At 44.0% G+C, this 22,920-nt stretch overlaps 1 protein-coding gene across 5 annotated transcripts in view; it reads left to right on the top strand.

Annotated features, from left to right (window-relative positions):
• The window catches only part of Ncoa2 (nuclear receptor coactivator 2), a 239,675-nt gene that overhangs the window by 197,241 nt on the left and 19,514 nt on the right, over positions 1 to 22,920 (top strand). For 4 of the 5 annotated variants that reach the window (XM_021170361.2, XM_085835677.1, XM_085835679.1 and 1 more), the window contains 7 exons: positions 540 to 683; positions 3,709 to 3,856; positions 5,518 to 6,787; positions 13,449 to 13,659; positions 15,311 to 15,517; positions 18,156 to 18,371; positions 20,229 to 20,358. In XM_021170361.2, coding sequence (XP_021026020.1) covers positions 540 to 683; positions 3,709 to 3,856; positions 5,518 to 6,787; positions 13,449 to 13,659; positions 15,311 to 15,517; positions 18,156 to 18,371; positions 20,229 to 20,358 — 2,326 coding nt within the window. The remainder of the gene's footprint in view (positions 1 to 539; positions 684 to 3,708; positions 3,857 to 5,517; positions 6,788 to 13,448; positions 13,660 to 15,310; positions 15,518 to 18,155; positions 18,372 to 20,228; positions 20,359 to 22,920) is intronic. The other variant, XM_021170377.3, reaches the window with a different exon arrangement.

Here is a 22,920-nt window from a genome sequence, read left to right as displayed (position 1 = left end):
AATCTTTAAATTTTGCCTGGAGGACCACAGTGTTCCTCAGGGGTTACAGTGGTGACCTTTAGCTGCTGAGAAGCAGCAGCCCTCTTTCTTCACCATGTTCCCTCCTGGAGCTGTATTTAGGCTGCCATCTCCAAACAGCAGTTCTGTCTCTATGTGGTCCACCAACCCCAGAACAGAATGATTTTAAAAGATCATTGTTCTGTGTGAATGTGATATTAATTAGAGGTGATTTACAGTATTGGGGGTGAAGGAAGCTAGGCATGCTAGCACAGGTCTGAAACCATGTCAGGAAGTAAAGCAGAGTTCCAGACCATCCTGGACTCTACAAGAAAGATCTGTCTAAAAATCAGAGATAATTAAGATGAATAAAATAGAAAGGACACAGGAAGATAGAGTCAGCTGTATAAACTGCCATTTTACATGAATCCAGTCCCCACAGATACAGCCCATAACTGTAAGTAAATCTATGTATTCCTGAATGGTAATTGTTTCTCTGGAAAATTGGTGTTATAATTGTAATGTCTGCTGTTATCTTTCAGGCAAGATCACTTCACTGGACACTAGCACCATGAGAGCCGCCATGAAGCCGGGCTGGGAAGATCTGGTGAGAAGATGTATTCAGAAGTTCCACACACAGCATGAAGGGGAGTCTCTATCATATGCCAAGAGGCATCACCATGAAGGTAGGCCTCTCTGCATACTACTCTATGCAGCCTTTACACATTTGCTTCCTGTGGGGACCGCCTACCGAAGCTCGCCTCACAGGGCTTCTGTGCCCTCTGCTGGTGCTCCCCGGCCCAGTAAACTACTTGAGGAAATAAAGTGAGAGGTCTTGATATCACAAAGATGGAGAAGGAGATCATTTTCTGTAGTCCTCATACTTCTGGATACATGACAAGATAACCAAGGTCTGTGTAATTTAAGAAACAGGACCAAATTCATAAGAGCAATCTGGAAGGGAGAATATATAGATGGGATTTTCAAGAGCCAGTCAGTCCCAAGCTCTCCTTCATAATTCGAACAGCAGATTCCAGAAGTTTGCAGGCCTGGAGAGGCACCAGGCTCTGCTCTTGGTCACAGACTAAAAGAACAGCTGGAAGCAAACTCAGCACTCCAGCTGTCTTTCAGTCTGTTCCAGGCCCGAACAAACACTGCCGTTGCGTGGCCTGGTCCTCCTTTGTCTTCTCATGGCCCCACACCAAGCCTCTGAGAGACACCCAACCCTCCTGTGCACTTTACAGGTGTTAGGTGGCGCAGGGTCCTGGCCAGCATGTGCTCCACAGCACATGAGGGACTCAAGGCAGACCAAGGCTCTCAGTCTCAGCATGGACCATTGTCTGCTCTGCAGAAGAAAGTCTTAAGTCATCTGTGGCAAATGGAGCTGTAGTTTGTCATCCATTTAGTGTGCATCTATGGCCTTGGCTTTTTAACCAGTCAGGTTTGTACATTGAAGCTTTATGCTTTTGAGGCCACTTCATGAGAAAGCACAGACATAGTAAATGTACACTGATTAATCTATTTGCTCCCCACACCTGCATCTCTTTCACCCTAATTTCTTGAAAATTAAAGAGATAATCAAACATTTTGTACCTTCCAATGTTGTCTAGAAAAAGGGCAAATATATACAGTACATTTAACAGAAATCAATTTTTAACCTGGTGTTTCATTAAATAAAGGCTTGGAATAGAAGCAGAAATTAAAGAGATGCCCTTAGCAAACATGTTCGGTGCCCCTGGGTTCCAAGTGCCCTGCATTTAATTACCTAGACAGGGGCTCTGTTGTGCTTAGAGAGATGGGATCCACTGAAAGGAAACTGCACATAGATGTACAAAACAGGGAATGCGGAGCCCAGGGCAATAGCTCACTTGGTAAGAGGACTTCCTGACTAGTCATGAGGACCCGAGTTCAGATCCCCAAGAGCGTACTTAAAATAAAGCTGTGGTTGCATGCTTACCTCTAACCCCCATACTGTGGAGGGTGGGAGTGGGATCGCTAGGGCTCTCTAGGCATACACAGTGCACACACCATATGTACACACTCATACACACCCCCACAAAAGTGACTGTGAATAGCCACTTTTAAAAGAAACATGTAAAGCTAGAAGCTGCCCCTGCATGTAGTAGAATGTGCTAGAAGGATTGCTTTGAGTTGGGGAGCATCTCCGGCTTAGGAAGAGTCGGGTGTGCTGACTCATTATTGCTGCATAGTATGCAGACCAAATGGAACTAACGTCTTCAGAGATCCCAGCCAAGGGCAGAGGAAAGTCGGAAGTCATGAGCCCGAGTCCTTTACACAGCTGTATTTCTGTTACCTTTACACAAATGCTTACCGTACAAAGCACAGCATGCATAGAACAGTAAGTGATCCCTAGAGCAGCCACTTCAGCCTCCCTACAGGCAGCAGAGGACAGCAGCCAGCCATGTCCCAGTACCCTAGCTCCCTGAGGTTATGGAGGAAGGCGCTGTTTGACAAACACAGAGTGAAGCCTTACGGAGAAATCAGAGACCTCTCCCCTACCTGTAATTCTCTGGCCTGGCCACCTCAGGGCGAGTAGTTCAACCCACCAAATCTGTGCGACAATTACGTTAGAAACATGATACTTTTCTTAAAATCATTTAGGAAGTAACTGAGTTTTAACATTTTTTTCCTGAATCGGAGTCATCTTTTTATGTGAAATGTTTGTTATAAAATACAGTTCTATAAATCTCAAGATTATTTTAAGAGAAAATACATTAAGCCAGTTGATTTACTTTGTATTTATTTCTTGTCTTAACAATAGAAGTATTGGGAGCTGGAGAGATGGCTCAGTGGTTAAGAGCACTGATTGCTCTACCTAAATTCAAATCCCAGCAACCACATGGTGGTTCACAACCATCTGTAGTGAGATCTGACACCCTCTTCTGGGGTGTCTAAAGACAGCTATGGTATACTTAGATATAATAATAAATAAATCTTAAAAAATAGAAGTACCTGACCTTTCTGAGAACATTAAAGCAATTACACTGGCTTAGGGCTGTGCTTGGGTCTCAGGTGTGTTTAGCGCTTTCATCTGACACACAAAGCTTTTCACTTTTACTACTACACCGTGAGAAGCAAAGCCTAGCAAAGCAGTATGAGGCGGTGGGCTGGGGAGGTCACCTGAGGATGAGCGTTCCGTCCGACACTGTAAAGGAAAGCAAAGGCAGACTGTACTTAGACACACCATGTTGGGGGTTGTGTTGCTTTCATGGTGTTTTTAATATTATTAAGAAATTTAGGGTGAGAGGGAGCTAGCCCAGAGAGAGGTTAAGAGAGCACTGGCTGCTCTTCTTGACCACCAGGCTCACTTCCCAGCTCCTACATGATGGTTCACACATGCTGTAACTCCAGTTCCACTTACATATGTTTGGTCAAAATACGCAAAATTAAAAATAAAAACAAATTTTTAAAAATAAAGGATAGTTTGAGTTTCCAAGCTGTTATTCTTTGTCATACAAAACAAAAACAAACAAAAACCCACCTAATTCACTGTTTGGTATTTTTAAAAGTAACTGCTTTTTAAATGGATGTTTTCTGACCTGTAACTTTTAACATGCTGGTAGCAAAACCAGTGAAGTCAATCACTGTTGTGCCTTGTCACACTTTCCTTGACACTTGACTCCACTTTTCTGATTTTTTTCCCCTTTCTTTTTGTTCTAATCATGCTTTGTTTCCTTTTTCTGCCTGCAGTTCTGAGACAAGGGTTGGCGTTCAGTCAGATCTATCGTTTTTCTTTGTCTGATGGCACTCTCGTTGCTGCACAAACCAAGAGCAAACTCATCCGTTCTCAGACTACTAATGAGCCTCAGCTTGTAATATCTTTACACATGCTTCACAGGTAATCATAAACTCAGCCTCGGTTCCACCCCTTGTCGAGAGATGTGCTACAATGCAGTATGCCACCCAAATGCCTCTTGGGTTCCCAGATTCCTCCTTTTTTGACTATGGCATTATAAATTATCAAATGAGATGGCTGTTAACTGTCGGCTAGAAACCACTGCACGGTGCCAGCAAAGCATTTTCCTTTAACATTAAGAACTACAGCATCAGATTGGGTGTGGTGGTGCACACCTTAGTCCCAACACTTGGAGGCTCTCGAGGCAGGTGAATCTCTAGGCCAGCCTGATCTACTCAGCAAACTCCAAGACAGCCAGGACTGCATAGAGAGATCCTGTCTCAACCAAACAAAAGCAGAAGAAGAGTGAGTGCACAGGGCGTGGCTGGACCTTCCTGTTACTGTCAAGAAGGAAGGTCCCGGAGCAACACAGTGAGGACAGGAATATTAAAGCCAGTATAAGATCTCTGATCCTGGATGCTTAATCCTTCAAATGAATATTCTTAGACGAGTTTTGATTTTTGTTCTTGGGTTCAATTTCTTCACATTAGACTTTAAATTGAGTGGTTTTTCTATAGTAAAAGAAAGAAACATGAATGTTGATTTTAAAATAAATGTCATAGAGCATATTGTTTAAGATACTCATTTGGGAAAGTGATTGAATTTCAAATTTTATAAATGTTTATGGATATGCTGAGGGAAACTTTACGAGGTGCTGCCAAGAGATATCTACAGTTGCTCTGCTTAAAGAGTGCCAGTTTATTAGATTTCTCATTTATTTTGCTTTCTAGTACAGGAATAAAAAACTCAGGTATGCCTGGTTGCCAGCCCTCACGCTGCAGCCGTTTGAAAGTGGTTATGAGGCGTAGACTTCACCCCTACCCCAGCTGCAAGCTGGCGTTTGATGACCACTGAACATGTTTGCTAACTCAGAAGTAGCCGCCAAGACTGAGGCAAAAGCCCTGGGTCCTGAGAGACCTGCTTTTAGGTGTCAGGGAAGTGGATTCAAATTTTCCTGGCATGACGGCCAGTTAAAAATCACAAACTCTGTCACCCCAGAACCCTACCACAGCCACATTTAATCCTTTGGCCTGCAGGGAGTTGAGGAGATGGGCAGGAATGTATGAGGCAACTTGATATTACTAAGACCTGCATCTGGAACTGGCCACCTCTCAAACAGTTAGGGCAAGGTGTTCCCCACTAAGGCCTCTGTCCACCATGAACCAGGGGACACCTATCAGCACCTCTAGGCCTACAGATGTGCCCTCTGCTGGCAGCCGAAGCTGTGGCAAATGGTTAAATCAAGCAGTACTTCTGTGATCGTTTGTGTAAGGCTGTGGAAGTTCTCAGTGATCATCAGGGAGATGCATAATTGAGATCTTCCTAATGTCCTCTTTACTTACTGAAATTTCAAATGGGAGTAGTCTAATTTAACCTCCATACACACACTTCAGTAAAACCACAGACATCTTGGTACGCTGCCTGAAATCATCCCTTAGTCCAGAGCTATACATGTTCAGTCTAGCCCATAAGATGCCATAAGGCATCTGTTAAATGTAGTCCGCTTTTGTAAAGAAAAGAGACCCTGCCATTTTTTATATTAATAACAGTTTACTTTGTATTTCTCCTTTTATCTTATATATGTTTCTTTCCTCATTGTACAGAGAGCAGAATGTATGTGTAATGAATCCGGATCTGACTGGACAAGCGATGGGGAAGCCATTGAATCCAATTAGCTCTAGCAGCCCTGCCCATCAGGCCCTGTGCAGTGGGAACCCAGGTCAGGACATGACCCTCGGTAGCAATATAAATTTTCCCATGAATGGCCCAAAGGAACAAATGGGCATGCCTATGGGCAGGTTTGGTGGTTCTGGGGGCATGAACCATGTATCAGGCATGCAGTCAACCACTCCTCAGGGTAGTAACTATGCACTCAAAATGAACAGTCCCTCGCAAAGCAGCCCCGGCATGAACCCGGGGCAAGCCAGCTCCGTGCTCTCCCCAAGGCAGCGCATGAGCCCCGGCGTGGCTGGCAGTCCTCGCATCCCACCCAGTCAGTTTTCCCCTGCAGGAAGCTTGCATTCCCCTGTAGGAGTTTGCAGCAGCACAGGAAATAGCCATAGTTATACCAACAGTTCCCTCAATGCACTGCAAGCCCTCAGCGAGGGCCATGGGGTCTCACTAGGGTCATCGTTGGCTTCACCGGACCTAAAAATGGGCAATTTGCAAAACTCCCCAGTTAATATGAATCCTCCCCCACTCAGCAAGATGGGAAGCTTGGACTCCAAAGACTGTTTTGGACTTTATGGGGAGCCCTCAGAAGGTACAACTGGACAAGCAGAGGCCAGCTGCCATCCTGAAGAACAAAAGGGGCCCAATGATTCCAGCATGCCCCAGGCGGCCAGCGGGGACAGGGCTGAGGGACACAGCCGGCTGCATGACAGCAAAGGGCAGACCAAACTCCTGCAGCTGCTGACCACCAAGTCCGACCAGATGGAACCTTCACCCTTGCCCAGCTCCTTGTCGGACACAAACAAGGACTCGACAGGGAGCTTGCCTGGGCCTGGGTCCACGCATGGCACCTCGCTCAAGGAGAAGCATAAGATTTTGCACAGACTCTTACAGGACAGCAGTTCCCCTGTGGACTTGGCCAAGCTGACAGCAGAAGCCACAGGCAAAGAGCTGAGCCAGGAGTCCAGCAGCACAGCTCCTGGGTCGGAAGTGACTGTCAAACAGGAGCCAGCGAGCCCCAAGAAGAAAGAGAATGCACTACTGCGCTATTTGCTCGACAAAGATGATACTAAAGATATTGGTTTACCGGAAATCACCCCCAAACTCGAGCGACTGGACAGTAAGACAGATCCTGCCAGTAACACAAAGCTACTTGCTATGAAAACTGTGAAGGAGGAGGTGAGCTTTGAGCCCAGTGACCAGGTGAGTTTTCTAATGTCTTCTCCCAGGTGTGCTCATCTGTGTCATAGATGTTCTCAAAGAGGACAATCTGTGACTCCCTAAAAGTAGTATTTGTCCTGGTGGGCCTTACCTTGTAACAGCTACTTTGCATGAAGTTGTGTGTTTACACTGCAAAGAATTACAGGGCACAGACACGAGCTTAGGAGGCCATGTAGCTTGCTCTCAGACACTGTAGGCCAGAGCAGCTGTGGACACTGAGCAAGAAAGTATGGCTGTTTTACAGATACTTACAGACCCTGGGGCAGACAATGGGATGGACACAAAGTATTTTTTTGATTGTTTGGGGGGGGGGCAGTCATTGTTCTTGCTATGAGCAGGGTAAATTCATCCTTGGGTTACAGGTCATGTGTAACAATGGCGAGCAGGATGAACTGCAGCATGACTATAGTTAGCTGAACCCAGAGTGCTGGCAATCCCTTCCTTAGAGCAGGGCTTGCTCAGAACGGACTTAAGTGTCTGTTTGTTACTCTCTCCATAGGATCAGAGTTCATCTAGTAAAGATCCTTCTGTCTCTTTCCTCTCTGTGAACACTTCTGAGTAATGTACAGGAATGTCATTGACTGTTGTTTAAAACACACCAAAGGAAATGGATAGACATCAAAACCAGAATAACGGGTTACATTCTCTCTGCACTTCTCTCCAAAGTTAATACCTTTAGAACAATCCAGGGGACCTAAAGTAATGATTAGAATCATTGTTCTATAAAAACAATCCTTATACAATATGATCCTCTGCAGAATAGCACTATCCGACTAGTTAATATATCACTGCGTTTGTGCTGGTCATTTTTGTTGTACAAATACCTTTTTAAAACTCTTTTGAGTGATCTTCAATATACATGTATTATGGTTTCCACTACATTGTACAACAGACCTCTGGAATGTTTTCATCCAAACTGACATTTTAATCCTTCTCCAACATTTCAGCCCTAGCCCCTCTACCATTCCCAGCAAGACTGTGGTGGGGAAGGCGCCACAGTGGAAGCAAACCATTGATATTTTCACTAACTTACAAAAACAAGTGATACAAGTTGTTGGAACTGCTGTGGTAGAATCATGACTGACTGAAGGTTAGGACCCACCCTCACCTTCCCCAGGCTGAACAGGTCCTGTCTGGAAGACTCTTTCTTCTGTCATGATTGATTAAGCAGGGAGGAAGTCACAGGGGCCTCTCTCCTTAACATGGCCTGTAATTTGCCCTTGAAAGCTGTGTTGCAAGTAAGAAGGTAGTATCACCAGCTTCAAGAGAGCTGTGACTGTGAACCCCTAACCCCACAAATCCACAGAGGCTATATTTGGGGACAGTCCCTGCCAGCCTAACTGGTTCCTAGGACTTAACCTCCTGTTTCTTTCAATGTGATGTCACCGGTTGCCGCCATTCCTGAGAACAGATACAACCATTCAGGCATTGTGCTGCTTGCAGGGGAAGCAGACTACGATTACATTAACATTATTGGTGATTAATCCTAAAGTCCAGCAGCAGGCTCTATGCAGCAGCTATTTTATAATGCTGTAAACTCATGAGCTGGGGCACCGAGGCCAACAGGAAGTTAATAGCAATGCCTTGTGTGATGTGATGTGATGTGATGTGAAAACCATATTGACGACGGGCTTTCATCTTCTGGGGTGTCCTGGGTTAAATGACACAGATGTAGTGCTAGTTCAGAACAGCAAGCACAGATAGCCAGTGTCACTTAGGTGTCTTACCATGCTAGAGGGCAGATCAGTGACTCAGGAGATGACCCCTGATGCTCAGTTACAGCATGGCTGCCCTACCCTCCATAGCTAGAAGGAGTTTCTCTGTCTCTGACCTCAGACCCTAGGGACTGAGAGGGACAGTGAAAGGGACCACTGGTGTTTCTCATTACTCTGTATATATGATTTCACAAATGCCAAACAAGAAAAGCCTTTATGGGGTTGGTTGGGTTTCGCTTTTAAGTCTTTGAATCACTTGGAGTTTTCTTATTTGGAAGAAATAATTTTCTTATCAAAATTATGTGAGAAACAAAGACTAGTATGAATCAGTATAAATCTGTTGTTTGAAGATGAAAAAAAAAAAAGCAGGGCACACATGCTCACATACAGGAAGTATATTTTCCTTAAAGAAATCTCACCCCTTGCTCACCTCCCCTCCACCCTCTCCCAGACCCCATCTAAAATACAGTTTCACAGAGCCAGTTTAGCATCAAAACCAGAGCAAGGAGAAAAGTTACCACAGGAAGCATGCTTTACCTAAATTTAGATCCATTATGAGGAGAAGAAAACTCAATTCTTTCACCTCCTGCTCACCTTCTGTTCCCTAAGGACGGTCTCCTCGCCTTTCATTTCGGAGGGATGCAGTAATTATTTAGTAAACATGCACACATAGCAAGCCTGGATTGCAATGGACTGTCTTGTTATTTTGACTCAAAAAATAAATAAACAGAGCTGAGTGCCTGAGTGTTGAATGCATTCCTGACTTTGTAAGGTCAGGAAGTACAGTGCACTTCAGCAGGACAGTGGTATTCTACTAAAAATGACATAGCTTTACCAGGCAGAGCATTCACAAGACATTTCTAACGCCACGTCCTAGCCAACAGGAAGCAAACGGACAGAAACATTGCCCGTGTGTTACTGCTTATTTCCACAATGGAGCATTGCTGGTACTCGGCCAACCAATACTTTTGGCTCCTGCTTTCTTTGAGGACTTGGAACGGTCTCCCGTTGCTTGACTCCATTAGAAAAGCCATGTTAAGCTGGTAGTAACCAGACACTCCCTCCAGATACTATAGAATTCCTTCACAAGTCTGTACTAAGCAAATGGTATGATACTATATTTTTTATTTAAACTGCTTTCAAAAGGTACTTTTTAATTTATTAGATTATTCATATGTTTCTTTATTCGGAGAACAAGTTGATTTTTGACTCATGAAAATAATTATAAAACTAAAAAGAAGAATTAAAGAAATGAAGTCTATTTTTCATTTTGTAGAACTTAAAAAAAAAAACTTTCTGACTCATTTTCTGCCAGAAATAGTTGAAACTAACTACTGAAATTGATGTGGCTAATTTGAGCATTCAAATAGATGCCCCTAAGTGAGACTCTGAAGTGTCTAGAAGGCATTTTAAAGAAAGGCATTGATCTCTCTGTCTTGCAAAGAAAATGTGCCTAACAGAGTGCAAAGGTCAGAAGAACATCGGTGAGATGTAAACTCCAGAGCTGTAGAACACATCTTCTTTCAGAGACATCTAATTATCACACCTCAGCCCTTCTAGAGCATGCATGAATACTAAGGGAAGTATTAAAATCAATCTGCCTGAGGGTTATAAGCCATGCTGAAATCTATCTCCTATAGGAATATTTAAACTTAGGCCAGACATGGTGGTGTGCTTCTGCAATCCCAGCATTCCAGAGCTGAGAGAGAATTGTAAATTCCAGGTCAACCTTACCTCAGGATAAGAAAAGTTAAACTGATAACAAATTAATGATTAATGCATATTCCAAAAATTGACAAGGAATAAATTCAGACAAAGCAATGTCTCTAAAAGTTCATGGTGCATCTTGAAATGTAACCTGAGTGATTTCGGATTGCGCCTAGAGCTCTGAGCCTGTAGAAGCAAGCTGTCCATAGGAAAGCGCTGCCGAGCTCTCAGATTTGCTGCTTCTCAAGTCAAAACGTTGCTGCTGCAAACTTTTCCTCCCTCGCTTCCTCCTTCCCTTTCTTCCTTTCCTGTTCTGGACATTGAACCCAAGGCCTCTTAAAAGCCTCATGACTGAATTACGATCTCACTCACATAGGTAGCTGGTAAAGCTGTAAGTGGGAGTAATCAGAATGCGAAAGTCGGTTTAAGACATTTCTTTTAAAGAAAAACAAAATTAGGATGAGAGGGAGAAGCTAACTCAGGCCACATCACACAAAGCTGGTTTGGTCCCTAGCACTGCATGAATACATAAATAAAAACTTTATATTGAGTAAATAGATATAGATAGATAGAGATAGATACACACACATACACACACACACACACACACATATATATATATACACACAGTGATTATGAAATTTTTTACTTAGAAATTATTTGACCACATCCCTGTAGTCCCAATGCTTTGAGGGTTAGGGTAGGAAGACCAAGAGGTAAAAGCTGGGCTCTGCTCCATAGCAAGTGGAAAACCAGCCTGGGTCCCTGTCTCATAATTTTTTCTCATATAAATTGATTTTAGTTACTCATATAGCTTAACACATATGTATTAAACATTATATGTGCCTGTAATGTTAAAACGTATGTCAGGTGTCAAGTATTTACATTTATATATACTTAAATTAATACATTACACAGAATTACACAAAAAACAAAGGAAGAACTATGGCCAGATGTGATTTAGTGCCAGCACTCAGGAGTCAGAAGTAGGCCATTAGGTCTATGTACTGTTCCAGCACAGCAAGAACCACAGAGTCTCTAGGAAGGGAAGACCAGACATGATACCGTGTGCCTAGAATCCCAGCTCCCGGGAGGCAGGCAGAGTATAATACTTCAAGTTCAAGGCCATTCTGGGCGACACAGACCTCTGTCTCCAAAATGTCTTTTAAAAAAAAAAAAAACCTTGTTAGTTGTGATTAAGGTGGTTTATAATTTTGTTAGTGGACTGTAACGGGGAAAGCATTCTGTCATGGCTCAGATTGGGGGCAAACTCAAGTGCATCTATTAAGAAAACACATACACACTTCTGGCTTTGCTTACATGAGCCTCTTTTCTATAATTTTCATCAGGGGCAGTCTGCCAGGTTTTGTCAGAGGCAGACTGTCATTTACTTCAGCTATCTTCCTCACCTGCACACTGAGCTATAAAGGTCCTCAGGCTAGGGCATCATTGTCATAGGACACTACTTCAAAGATCAGTGGTAGCTCGCTGAAGCCCTGTTCTTATCACAGAAGCATAGGAAACACTTTTCTGAGGAATCAGGAAGCTGTGGGAATTTCTGTTTTAGTTTTAATGATGACTGACCACCACCCACACCCTTCAAGTCTCACTGTCGATGGACCTGTCAGTCACAGCTGATCCAGAGTGTGCAAGGCTTCCCTTGCTCAGGAACTTTCAGGGCCACATCTCTTGCCTGTACCTCTCCCATAGAAAGCTTGTTGTCCTGTTGGAAATGGGCGACACAAGAATGTTCTTCTTGTTTTAAGAGTACATGAAGAATTTTCTGGAAAGGAGTGGCTAAGTTCATTGCTTAAGTAGCTGCCCCTGAAAAGAATCAAGTAAAATGTCACTTCAACAGGGAACTTCCTAACTTGACAGGCTCAGTTGGCAAAGGCGTTTGTCATTGTCATGCCTGGTGATCTGAGGTCTATCCCTTAGACTCTCATGGGAAAGAGAGAATCGGCACCCACAGGTCCTCCTTGGATGTTCACACACACGAAGGAATGAGTGGACTTTTCTTATTAGAAAGACACAGTAGACTACACAGAAGCACACTCCTATAATTCGCACATGAGCGAATCCATTAGAAGTCTTTGCCAGTTTCACGTGGACTCAGATACTTTTGTTCAGTTTTGAAACCATCTCCCTCTAGCCCAGAATAGCCTATGGCTCACTGGAGCTCAGGCTGGCTTTAGCCTCAAGTGCTGGGATTCAGGCATGATCACACTTGTTTGACCACTTTCCTGTGTAATTGAAATCTATGATCTTAAATGCTAGCACCCTGATAGGTTATACCCAAAAGAATGCCAGTGAAGTCATTCTAGCTCTTAGACAAAAAAAAAAAAAAAAGTAGGCAATATAAAATAGTGGTCATACTTAGGTTATTAATCAGTATTGGTAATTGGAATTGAATTCAAGACATGATTTGAAGAAACTGGCTCATATGAAATCAAGTTAATACACGCTATGCTTGGCATCAGCTGGTGGCGGCACACGCACGCCTTTAATCCCAGCACTCGGGAGGCAGAGGCAGAGGCACGTGAAACTCTGACTTCAAGGCCAGCCTGGTCTGCAGATCAAGTTCCAGGACAGAAACCTGTCTCAAAAAACAAAGAGGGGGTGGGGGAGCTAGTTAGGTCATCTAAACTGGTTAATAAGAAAGCTACTGACATTCAAACCTAAAATAAAAGCAAGCAAAAGGCACATTTCAAGTTGAAAAAGCAAGACTTAGCTAGTCCATGAATATTTGAAGCTTATTTTACAGCCAACTCATACACACAAGGGAAATAGCCATGGTTATTTGTACCATATTTTACACCAGCTTTATTGTTATTATTTCTTAAGAAAAAAAATGAAATCCAAACTGTAAGTCATGGTCCAATTATAAGTACTTGGATATAATCTTTCATAATTAATGGGTGGTTCACATAAAATAAAGGAACTACATAAACTGCTAGTGAGTTGCAAGGTGGGAAACAGCTTCCTTTTTAAATCGGCCATGCCTGGTTTCTAAGGGAGGGAGTCATGGTCCTCGGTGGATTCAGTTATGAGAGATGGTTGCCCCATTATTAGGCCTTACATTTGCACATACCTGCTTTTTTTTTTTTTAACTTGGCTAGGATGCCCTGTGTGATGGTTGGGTCTGTAGTCGCCAATGGCCAGGGTTGGGGTCCCCTCTTGCAGCATGGACCTGGATGTATACTTCTGTTTGTTGACTGCAGCCTGGCAGTGAGCTGGACAACTTGGAAGAGATTTTGGATGATTTGCAGAACAGTCAGTTACCACAGCTTTTCCCAGACACAAGGCCAGGAGCTCCTACTGGGTCAGTTGACAAGCAAGCCATCATCAATGACCTCATGCAACTCACAGCTGACAGCAGTCCCGTCCCACCTGCCGGAGCCCAGAAGGCAGCACTGCGCATGTCACAGAGCAGTGAGTATGCGCTCTAACCCCATCAGAGACCAACTCAAGGCTGCCAGAGTCCTGGTCTGTCCGGCAGCTTACTGCCATCGTTTCCTTTGGAGAGGAAAATTCAAACCAGGCATGGTTACTGCATGCTTGTAATCCCAGACATGAGGCTGAGGCAGGAGGATGGTGAGAGTTCAAGGGCAACCTGAGCTACATAGTGAGGCCCTGTCTCAAAAAGTTTTAATTGTTCACAAAAAGGGTGCTCACAGTCAAATGCCTTATGCCATTCACTCTGATAGAATATATTGTGTTCAGTTTTGTGTGAACAGTTTTAGTTTACAGAAAGACAAGTCTTCAGTGCTGGTAAACAAAAGTACCATCTCCACCTCAGTAGAGCACCACTGCCCATGCCTACCAGTGTCCTCAAGTCTTTTTCAGACTTTCAGCAAACCTCAGGCAAATCAGAGATAACTACCTTTAGAAACTATGTCCTTCCTTGCATGGTCCCTGACCATTCTGGGAAGGGGTAAAGGAAAGTAAGATGAAGTTTTGTTTGACCTGGGCAAATCACAAAGCTAAAGAATGAGAGACCAGCCCGCATGGTGGCGCATGTCTCAAAAAAAAAAAAAGAATGAGAGACTGAGGTAAGCTAGTACTTTTTAACCCAGAATGGAGCAAAGAACACGGTGGGGGCTCGCAGCTACGCTCGCTCGGGAGCCCCCAGGGACCCTGAAATGGTGAGCTGAGCCGTAGGAAGGCAGGCCTAGGAGAGGCGAGCAATGTCTGTTCCCAGCCTGGTTTTTCTGAATGGTTTTTCTCTACCATAGGTTTTTGAAAAGTCTTCTTTCTTCTAACTGCCAGTGCAGTCTATGTTTATAAAACTAAAAGAAAGTAAAGTCTTGATATGACTAATAAATTAGCCCTGTAAGTTAGTGTATAGCATTTGAGTGTTTTAATAACATTGTTATAAAATTACAGGTCATCTACTTGGCACTAGATTACTGCTCAGTACACAGTCAATTCTTGTGAACCAACCATCAAAACCATTTCACATCTAAATAGTGCCCGGAGTTAAAGCCCTACTGCTGTTCACAGGCTACAATGGAGAATTGTCTCAGGTGGCACAGTATGCACTCAACAGTTTTAACTTCTAGTGGACGTATCTACTTCTACTTATTCTAAACCTTGAGCCCAGTGAAGAGATAATGTTCTAACATCCAACCCACATGTGTGTAGGCTGCTGCTGCTGTATGCAAGAGATGTTTATAGGCTCGTTCCTGAAAAAATAAGAACTCCTGAAGCAGACAAGGGCATACCAAAGAAACAAAAAAATGAGAAACAGAAAAAGACTACCCACCAGCGTGTGAATAGTAAAACATGAACACTATCATATTAACGTACGATAATGGTTTAGTTAGCAAAAACTTTTCAATGCTACAATTCCTGGAGAGAAAACGTGGTACTTTTTTTTACATTCCCTTTTTGCAAGGCCATTGAGAGTTATATAATACCATTCAGGGTGCTGCATATGTTTTCTGTAGTTGTCTTTCATGGAGAGAGTTACCAAAGATGTGCATCTTTGTCATGCTACATTTACCCTAAACACTACTTACTGTTAATATTCCTTTTCATTGTCCTTTATTAACCTTCAATTTTTCATTTGTTCTTTCCTTAGCTTTTAATAACCCACGACCAGGGCAACTGGGCAGGTTATTGCCAAACCAGAACTTACCACTTGACATCACTTTGCAAAGCCCAACTGGTGCTGGACCTTTCCCACCAATCAGAAACAGTAGCCCCTACTCAGTGATACCTCAGCCAGGAATGATGGGTAACCAAGGGATGCTAGGAAGCCAAGGAAACTTAGGGAACAATAGCACAGGTAAGGGCTCAGCAGTACTGCTGCTTACTGGCGGGTTGTGTAATTTAACAATGTGTTCGTCCACATCAAAATGGTAGAACTTGACCATGGGCTTGTTAGAAACGGTACGGATCCCCTGTGAGGGTGGCCTTGGGAAGCCACTCCATCAAGCTGACCAAGTCATTCCTCAGCTGCTGCTTTGAGGAGGTTCCTGATCTCAGTCTTCTTGTCCAGCCTTACTGCACTTCCCTCCCAACTGCTGGTCTGACCTTGGAAGAATATATGCAAAATAAACGGATGGGTGTCTGTACCATAACTGGTGCTGGTTAGCCATAGGTATCTACTGATACCTCCAAAAACACATTGATGGTTTTGGAATGGGAGTTTAGAATTCTACCATTCTTCCACAATTCTAGATCCTTTTTCCACTTAGGAAAAAAATAAAAATGAAGTAAAAGTGAGGAGCTTTTTGCCTGTGCTTCCACATTTCCACTGTACGTTCAGCCATGTAGGGCTGCTGCTGGAGGACCACTTGAGCCACAGACTTTGTTGTCTTTTGTTTTATTGGCATTTGTGTTCTGGTTTCTTAACATTAATGCATTTTAACAGCTTCAAGTCAGGGCACAATTAAATAGGCACACTGGTTTGAAGTCACACCAATGTGTGTGGCTCTCAGGCGGCTTCCTAGAGATTGGAGAAGTTGCCTGTGATCTAGCTGGAGCTTGACCTGATACAGTTTTCCAGGGTCCTCCTCCATATTTCCTAAGTGGTGCATCTTCCTGCCACAGCTGCATAGAATTCAGAATGAACTCACAACAGTGTGGGCCGTGGAATGGCATTTGTTATGGGTCTAGGAGAGTGCTGGCTTCCTTAGGAAGAGCTGGCTATAGCTTTCTTTCCTTGTCTCAGTGATATATTAGAGACGTGGGCACCCTATACATTACCGTTTTAGTTCACTGAAGATCAGAGCACTGTTCAAGGGGAAGTGACGGATGCTTCATTTCTGATTGCTCAGAGCGAATTTATGGGAAGCATGAGCTATACTGTATCAGTTTATTCATCCAACAGATACTCACCCCTGCTTAATTACACATACATACGGACTCCCTCATTAAATTACAGATCCCTGAAAACAGTGCCGTATTCACTCCATTACTCTTAAATAAAAGCATGACTCATAGATATATTGGTGATGTGAAATTCTTTAGAGAAAAGTAGCTGATGAATGACTAAGAGTAGCTCCCTATCAGTGAATACAATGATCTACGCTGTTGAAGTCTTGTATAGGACCTTAGGACCACGGGGATGGCCTCTGCATGTCCCAGAACCTAGTAGTGCCCAGGCTGTCAGGATCACATGGTATAGAGACCAGCACCATAAGGAACAGTGTCCATTTTTGCTGCACTGATACTGTTGAGTTACAGGTAACTTCACCCTCCTACTCTCATCTTATTATGCTATTTAAATAGATTATTTTGAAACTAAAATGCCATTCCACTTATCCATTTATAGATAAAATATAAATGATTTTAAATATGTCTTAGTATTGCAGTTTTTAACCCTAACTAATCACCCTCCACCTTTTAGCATCTCGGCACATCCCTCATTCACGCGTGAGGAGACACCCGTGTTCTATCCACGTGTTCATTATACCAAAGTTGCTTAACCGAAATAAAGTAACCGAAAGCAAGCCATGAATTTGAAAGCAAATCTTTATATCCCCTGTATCACGTTTCAGAGCAAAGAGATATTTCTGAGGCTTCTCCTTCAGTATGTCTTAGGCAGTGTTTGGTCACTGCCGTCACCCAGAGCCTGGACACTAATAGAACAGACCCTGAATCCTGCCTGGTGATGTTGAGTTCTCATTGGTCCATGTGATCAGATGCCAAGTGTAGAAGATTTTTCTCACACCTCTGCTAGCCCATTCTACATGGGCGTGGTCAGGAATGCAGTGCTTCAGGAGGGTGGGACCCTTAGCTCAGGCACTGTGTCAGGAAAGTCTTTAACTTCCTGAGGCCTTAGAGGCTACCCTTGGTAAATTTTGAAATTTACTAAATTTTTTTTTTTGATGGAAGTTGTTGCTGAAGTATCCTGTCCATGCAGACGTGTGCCTGAGGTGGCGCAGCCTCACGTGATGGCCACCCAGTGAACATGTCTGCATGCTCCAGAAGCGTAGCAGGCGCTGACCCACTGAAAGGATGGGAGGATGCTCAGCTCTCTCTCGAAAAGGCTTTGCAGGATAGTCTCTGACTGGGGTCGAGACTTTTGAGATTGATTATCAGTTCTTACCTTGTTCCTCCTCACCTTACCTCACCTCACCTCCCTTTTGGAAAGTAGAGCTCTGACGTATACATCAGCTAATGTGATTCACTTCCTGAGGAAGGAAGTTGGGGTTATCCACTTGCCGCAGTGCCTGTTCTAATAAGTACATATGGGAACAGTTTTAACAGCTCTTCTGAGCAGATGCATGCTGTGAAAACTGTAGTAATCACCAACTCTTAGCTCTTAGCCAAGGGCCCACATCTGCCCCGGGGGAGTGTTTGCTGTTGAGCCAACTGCAGGTTACAGTCATGGTCTGAGTCTTGTAGGTAGGTCTGGCATGCGTGCGTATGCTGTTTTCAATGTCTGCATCTCTCAGTTTCCTCTGTCTTGGATGCAGGAATGATTGGCAACAGCACTTCCCGGCCCAGCATGCCTTCTGGGGAATGGGCACCACAGAGTCCAGCTGTGAGAGTCACTTGTGCTGCTACCACTGGTGCCATGAACCGGCCAGTCCAAGGAGGCATGATTCGGAACCCAACAGCCAGCATCCCCATGCGAGCCAACAGCCAGCCTGGCCAAAGACAGATGCTTCAGTCTCAGGTCATGAACATAGGTAAGGCTCCTTCCCTGATGCCCTTTACCCCGTGGTCCTTCAGGACATGCAGTCCTCAATGGCATTTGCTAAAACCCTGTTAAATCATAGACTGATTACCTAATTTTAATTTGGAAGCAAAATACATTAAAATGTCACATTATAAATGCCATATATATAAAATGTCACATATATATGCATGTATATGGTAGTTTAAAGGCAAAGACATAGTTTGGTTGTACAGCCTCTGTATGGTCATCCTGTACTGCTAAGGCCCTCAGCCAGGCTGTGAAGTCAGCATCTCCCTCAGCCTCATTGATAGTGCGACCACTCAAGAACATAACACAGCACCCGAGCATCTCTGGCATTCTATCTGGAGGCAGTTCACATGTCACTGAAATGAATTTTTTGTGTACACTCCATAAAACCTTCATCATAGCTGCCTAAAGCTGAAGGCCTGGAAGGAGGCAGGAAGTGAGTCCTGAGACAAGGGCTTCCTCTTCAGGTAAGTGAAAGTGCCCGAGTTGATGTGGTAGTGGTACACTCGAACACATTGACACCTACAGGATGCTGCACCTGAAGTCATGAGTTGTATGTATGATGAATGAATCATCAGGAAACTTGTTACTACATATTAATGTACACACTTAGAATCCTGACCCTTGGGAGATCCAGGCAAGAGTTCAGCATCCTCAGCTCCTTAGCAAGTCTGAGGCCTGGCTGAACTAAACAAGGCCCTGTCTCAAGGGGAAAAGAGATCAGCTGCCTATACAACTCCTACTTGATATCATTCTTGTAACCATAGACATAGGACTTAAATCTTAAACATCAGCTCAATTCTGAAAAGTCTGTGTTTGTAAACTTTCTTGTTAGATATCGCACAGGAAGTGCTAACTCATTCCCAGGAGAATGCAAGAGTGTTTTCACAGAAGAGCAGGCCTCTTGCCAGAGCTCTCAATCAGGTTTCTTCTATAGGTATTAAAGTGCTGTGTGTGTTTTGACTCAGTATTTCTGAGAGTGACATTTATAATTACATTTCTACATATATACTCATGGTAGTAGGTGGAAAATTAAGCTGAGACATGAGTAAGATGTTTATAAAAGTGACAGTAAGAGGTCTTACATAAATATTTAATTTATTCCCCATCTTGCTGATGGTTTGGAACTCATAGTACAGTTCTGTAAGATTTAGTATGTAGCTGAATTTCTCTAGTGGTAAAGCAGTCAATAAAGCAGAATTTGCCGAACACAACATTGCCTGTTGTGGATGTCCAGTCAATGGATAATAAAATAAAACAATTAGAAAGCTCATGTGCATTAGAGCCACAAAAAGAGAAAGCTGTGTATCTGAGTGTGTGTCCTGTGGGAGAGCTAAGGCTTGGGAAAGTACTGGTGCGGGTGATCTGCTCCCTGGTGCCTTGCAGCTTGTCTGTGCAGCCTTACATGTTTGCACCATATTGCAGATACATGGTTCTCCTCTTCATTCCAGTCTTCTGCAGGCACCTGGTAGAGTATGGCAGAAATTTTGGGCTGTGGGATGCAGGGAAGAAGGGAGTTGGAGGTTCTGCTAACTCACATGTGCATGTTTATGATTTTTTTAAATGAGTTAGCATTTTCAATATTATCCATACAAACAAAAGCTTTAAGTAAGAAACCAGATATCCTGCTGTCATTACTGACTTAGACGTGCCCTAAGTTGGGTGGTATTAACCTTGTGTTCATCGCTTGCATTTGTACCTTACAACAGAGCTGCATCCACCTTTGCATTTTCTATCAACCAACAATTTTATTTGCTATTACACAGTAAACCTGTGCTTTCTAAATTATAAGATTCAAAAAATTTAGGTCTTTCTTCTCTTTTTTTTCTCCCTCTTTCAGGCCCTTCTGAGTTAGAGATGAACATGGGAGGACCTCAATATAACCAACAGCAGGCCCCTCCAAACCAAACTGCCCCGTGGCCTGAGAGCATCCTGCCTATAGACCAGGCATCATTTGCCAGCCAGAACAGGTAGGTCTGCACCCGGAGAGTTAGAAGAGCATTAGCTCATGGCTCCTGGCTCCCAGAGTTGTTGCAAATGTACGCTGGGTGAATCCCTCCGGAATGGATGATACCTGCCCAGTTCTCCTTTCTTCAGACCGAGTCATCTGCTAGGCTCAGCGTGAAAGGAAGGTGCAGAACTCGGCATGATCTGAGCACACCTTTAAACACCGGCAGCTTAGTTGGGAAAATGATATGTTTGTACTGCTAATCACTATTATGCAGCAGTGTGCAGTATAGATGCTGTGAGGGGAGGAATCAGTAGCTCGTCCAGCAAGGCTGACAGAGGTTTCAGAGTCTTGGGGGAAGTGCACAGGCATAGGAGCCTAGTGCACATGGCCGGCCACACAGCACCCTGTTCCATCAAGGGTTACATGGTACGTGTAGGGTAACAGGGAATGGTCTTAGTTTGAATTGTGTTTATTTTACCACAGTTTACAAAAAATAAAAGGGGGGGGGTCCAGGGTCCAGCTAGGTAAGTCCTCCTCCCTCGTCGAAAAAACTTCTTTGCAACAGAGACCATTGTAAGAAAAAAATCACAGCCAGGCATGGTGGCGCACGCCTTTAGTCCCAGCAATTGGGAGGCAGAGGCAGGTGGATTTCTGAGTTCAAGGCCAGCCTGGTCTACAGAGTGAGTTCCAGGACAGCCAGAGCTATACAGAGAAACCCTGTCTCTAAAGGAAAAAGAAAAAAAGAAATCACAAACAATCAAAATGATGGTTGTAGAGCCCTATTTCAATGATACATCTGTAAAACACACCCATACCTAAGGCTCAGGGAACATTGTGAAGGAAGGGATGGGCAGGATATAATATCCAGATGGCCATGGAGAGACTAGTGACATCTGAAAGCTGCACCCATGAAGTCTCACCACATGACAAGGATAACAATAAACACTCCAAAGTGGATGGAGGAATGCCCACAAGGCCTCAGTCCTACACAAGAACTGCGGGCCACTAAGGAATGCTGGGAGGGAGAAACAGTCCTCCTCAGAGAAGAACACACCAATTGGTTATCAATACCAAGTTGTCAGCCCTGAACACATGCACATGTACATAGGCTAAGCAGGTCATACTTATACACACACACACACACACACACATATACACATATGTGCCTGTAACAGCAACAAATGAAAAAGGAAGCTCTGAATTTGAGCTGAGCTGGGAGAGGTATATGGAGGGCTTGAAGGAAGAAATAATGTATTGCAATTGGAGCTAGGAAGGTAACACAGTTGATCAAGTGCTTGCTTCAGTAACATGAAAACCTGAGTTCAGGTCCAGAACATATTGAAAAGCCAGTGATAGTGGCCCACATTGTAACCTAAGCACTGCAGAGACAGAGGCAAGAGGATCTGCAAGGGTCATGGGCCAGGGGCCAGCCACTCTAGCGTAAGCAGTAGGCACAGAGGTGGTGGGGGAGAGGGGGAGGGAGGGGGGGAGAGAGAGAGAGAGAGAGAGAGAGAGAGAGATCTCCCAGCACTTAGGACAGCCGGGGCTACACAGAGAAACCCTGTCGCAAAAAAAAAAAAAAACCTGAAAACCAAAAGCAACCTTGCAGTCCTTCTGCGTGCGCCTCCTGAGAGCCGGGATCACAGGTGTGTGCTGCACACTGGGCTGTAGTAAATCATTGTGAATGGGTGTGTCTAGAAGACTCTTGCCACTTTGTTTACACACTGCCCTTATGTGTTTTCAGTTCTTTGTTGAATTATGACAGTATGTCAGACCTTTTCTCTATTTCATCCACACATTGTCATCCTCTGTGTGTATGTGTGTGTGTGTGTGTGTGTGTGCATGCGCACGCATGCATACATGTTGGGAAGCAGAGTCAGATGGATCTCTAACTTCAAAGCTACATAGTGAGTCCTGTGCACTAGGCTGTAGTGCCCAGGGGCTTCCTCCAAGACTCTGCTAGAGGAGCTACTGAAACATGCAACTGGGCTGCATAGTGAGACCCTGTCTCAGAAAAAACACAAACAACACAACACAAAACAGTATTTTATTATTCAGTGTGCATGTCTAACTTGGGCATCTGTTTTCTCTTGTAAGTACTGGGTTGCTGCAGGGTTAAGAATTTATTCTCAGAAAGGATGAGGCTGGGCCTCTCCAGCTTCAATGCGGTGAAGATTGGCAAGTCTGTGCTCATGCAGATTCCACAGTCTGCCGTGGTTAGACTTCACATTGCCTATTTATCCGTGGAAGCATCTGGGAGTCTAGTTGTTTTGCAGTTCTTTTAACAGAAGCTGACACCTGCTAACACTGCTGGACGGAGCCTATCCTAGTTCAGGTTATTATTGCTGTGATAAACACTGACCAAAAGCAAGTTGGGGAGGAAAGGATTTATCCAGCCTACACTTCCACATCATAGCCCAAGAAAGTCAAGGCAAATTCAAGTAGGACAGGAGCCTGGAGGCAGAAGGTGGCACAGAGGCTGTGAGAGGTGCTCTTACTAGCTTGCTCTCTTGTGGCTTGCTCAGCCTGCTTTCACATAGAACCCAGGACCACCAGCCACGATGAGCTGGGACCTCCTCCC

This window comes from Mus caroli, unplaced genomic scaffold (assembly GCF_978045245.1).
Source record: "Mus caroli unplaced genomic scaffold, Mus_caroli_1 scaffold_1, whole genome shotgun sequence".
Taxonomy (NCBI): domain Eukaryota; kingdom Metazoa; phylum Chordata; class Mammalia; order Rodentia; family Muridae; genus Mus; species Mus caroli.
The sequence above is the reverse complement of the archived record's forward strand: the minus strand, read 5'-3'. Positions and strand labels throughout refer to the sequence as shown.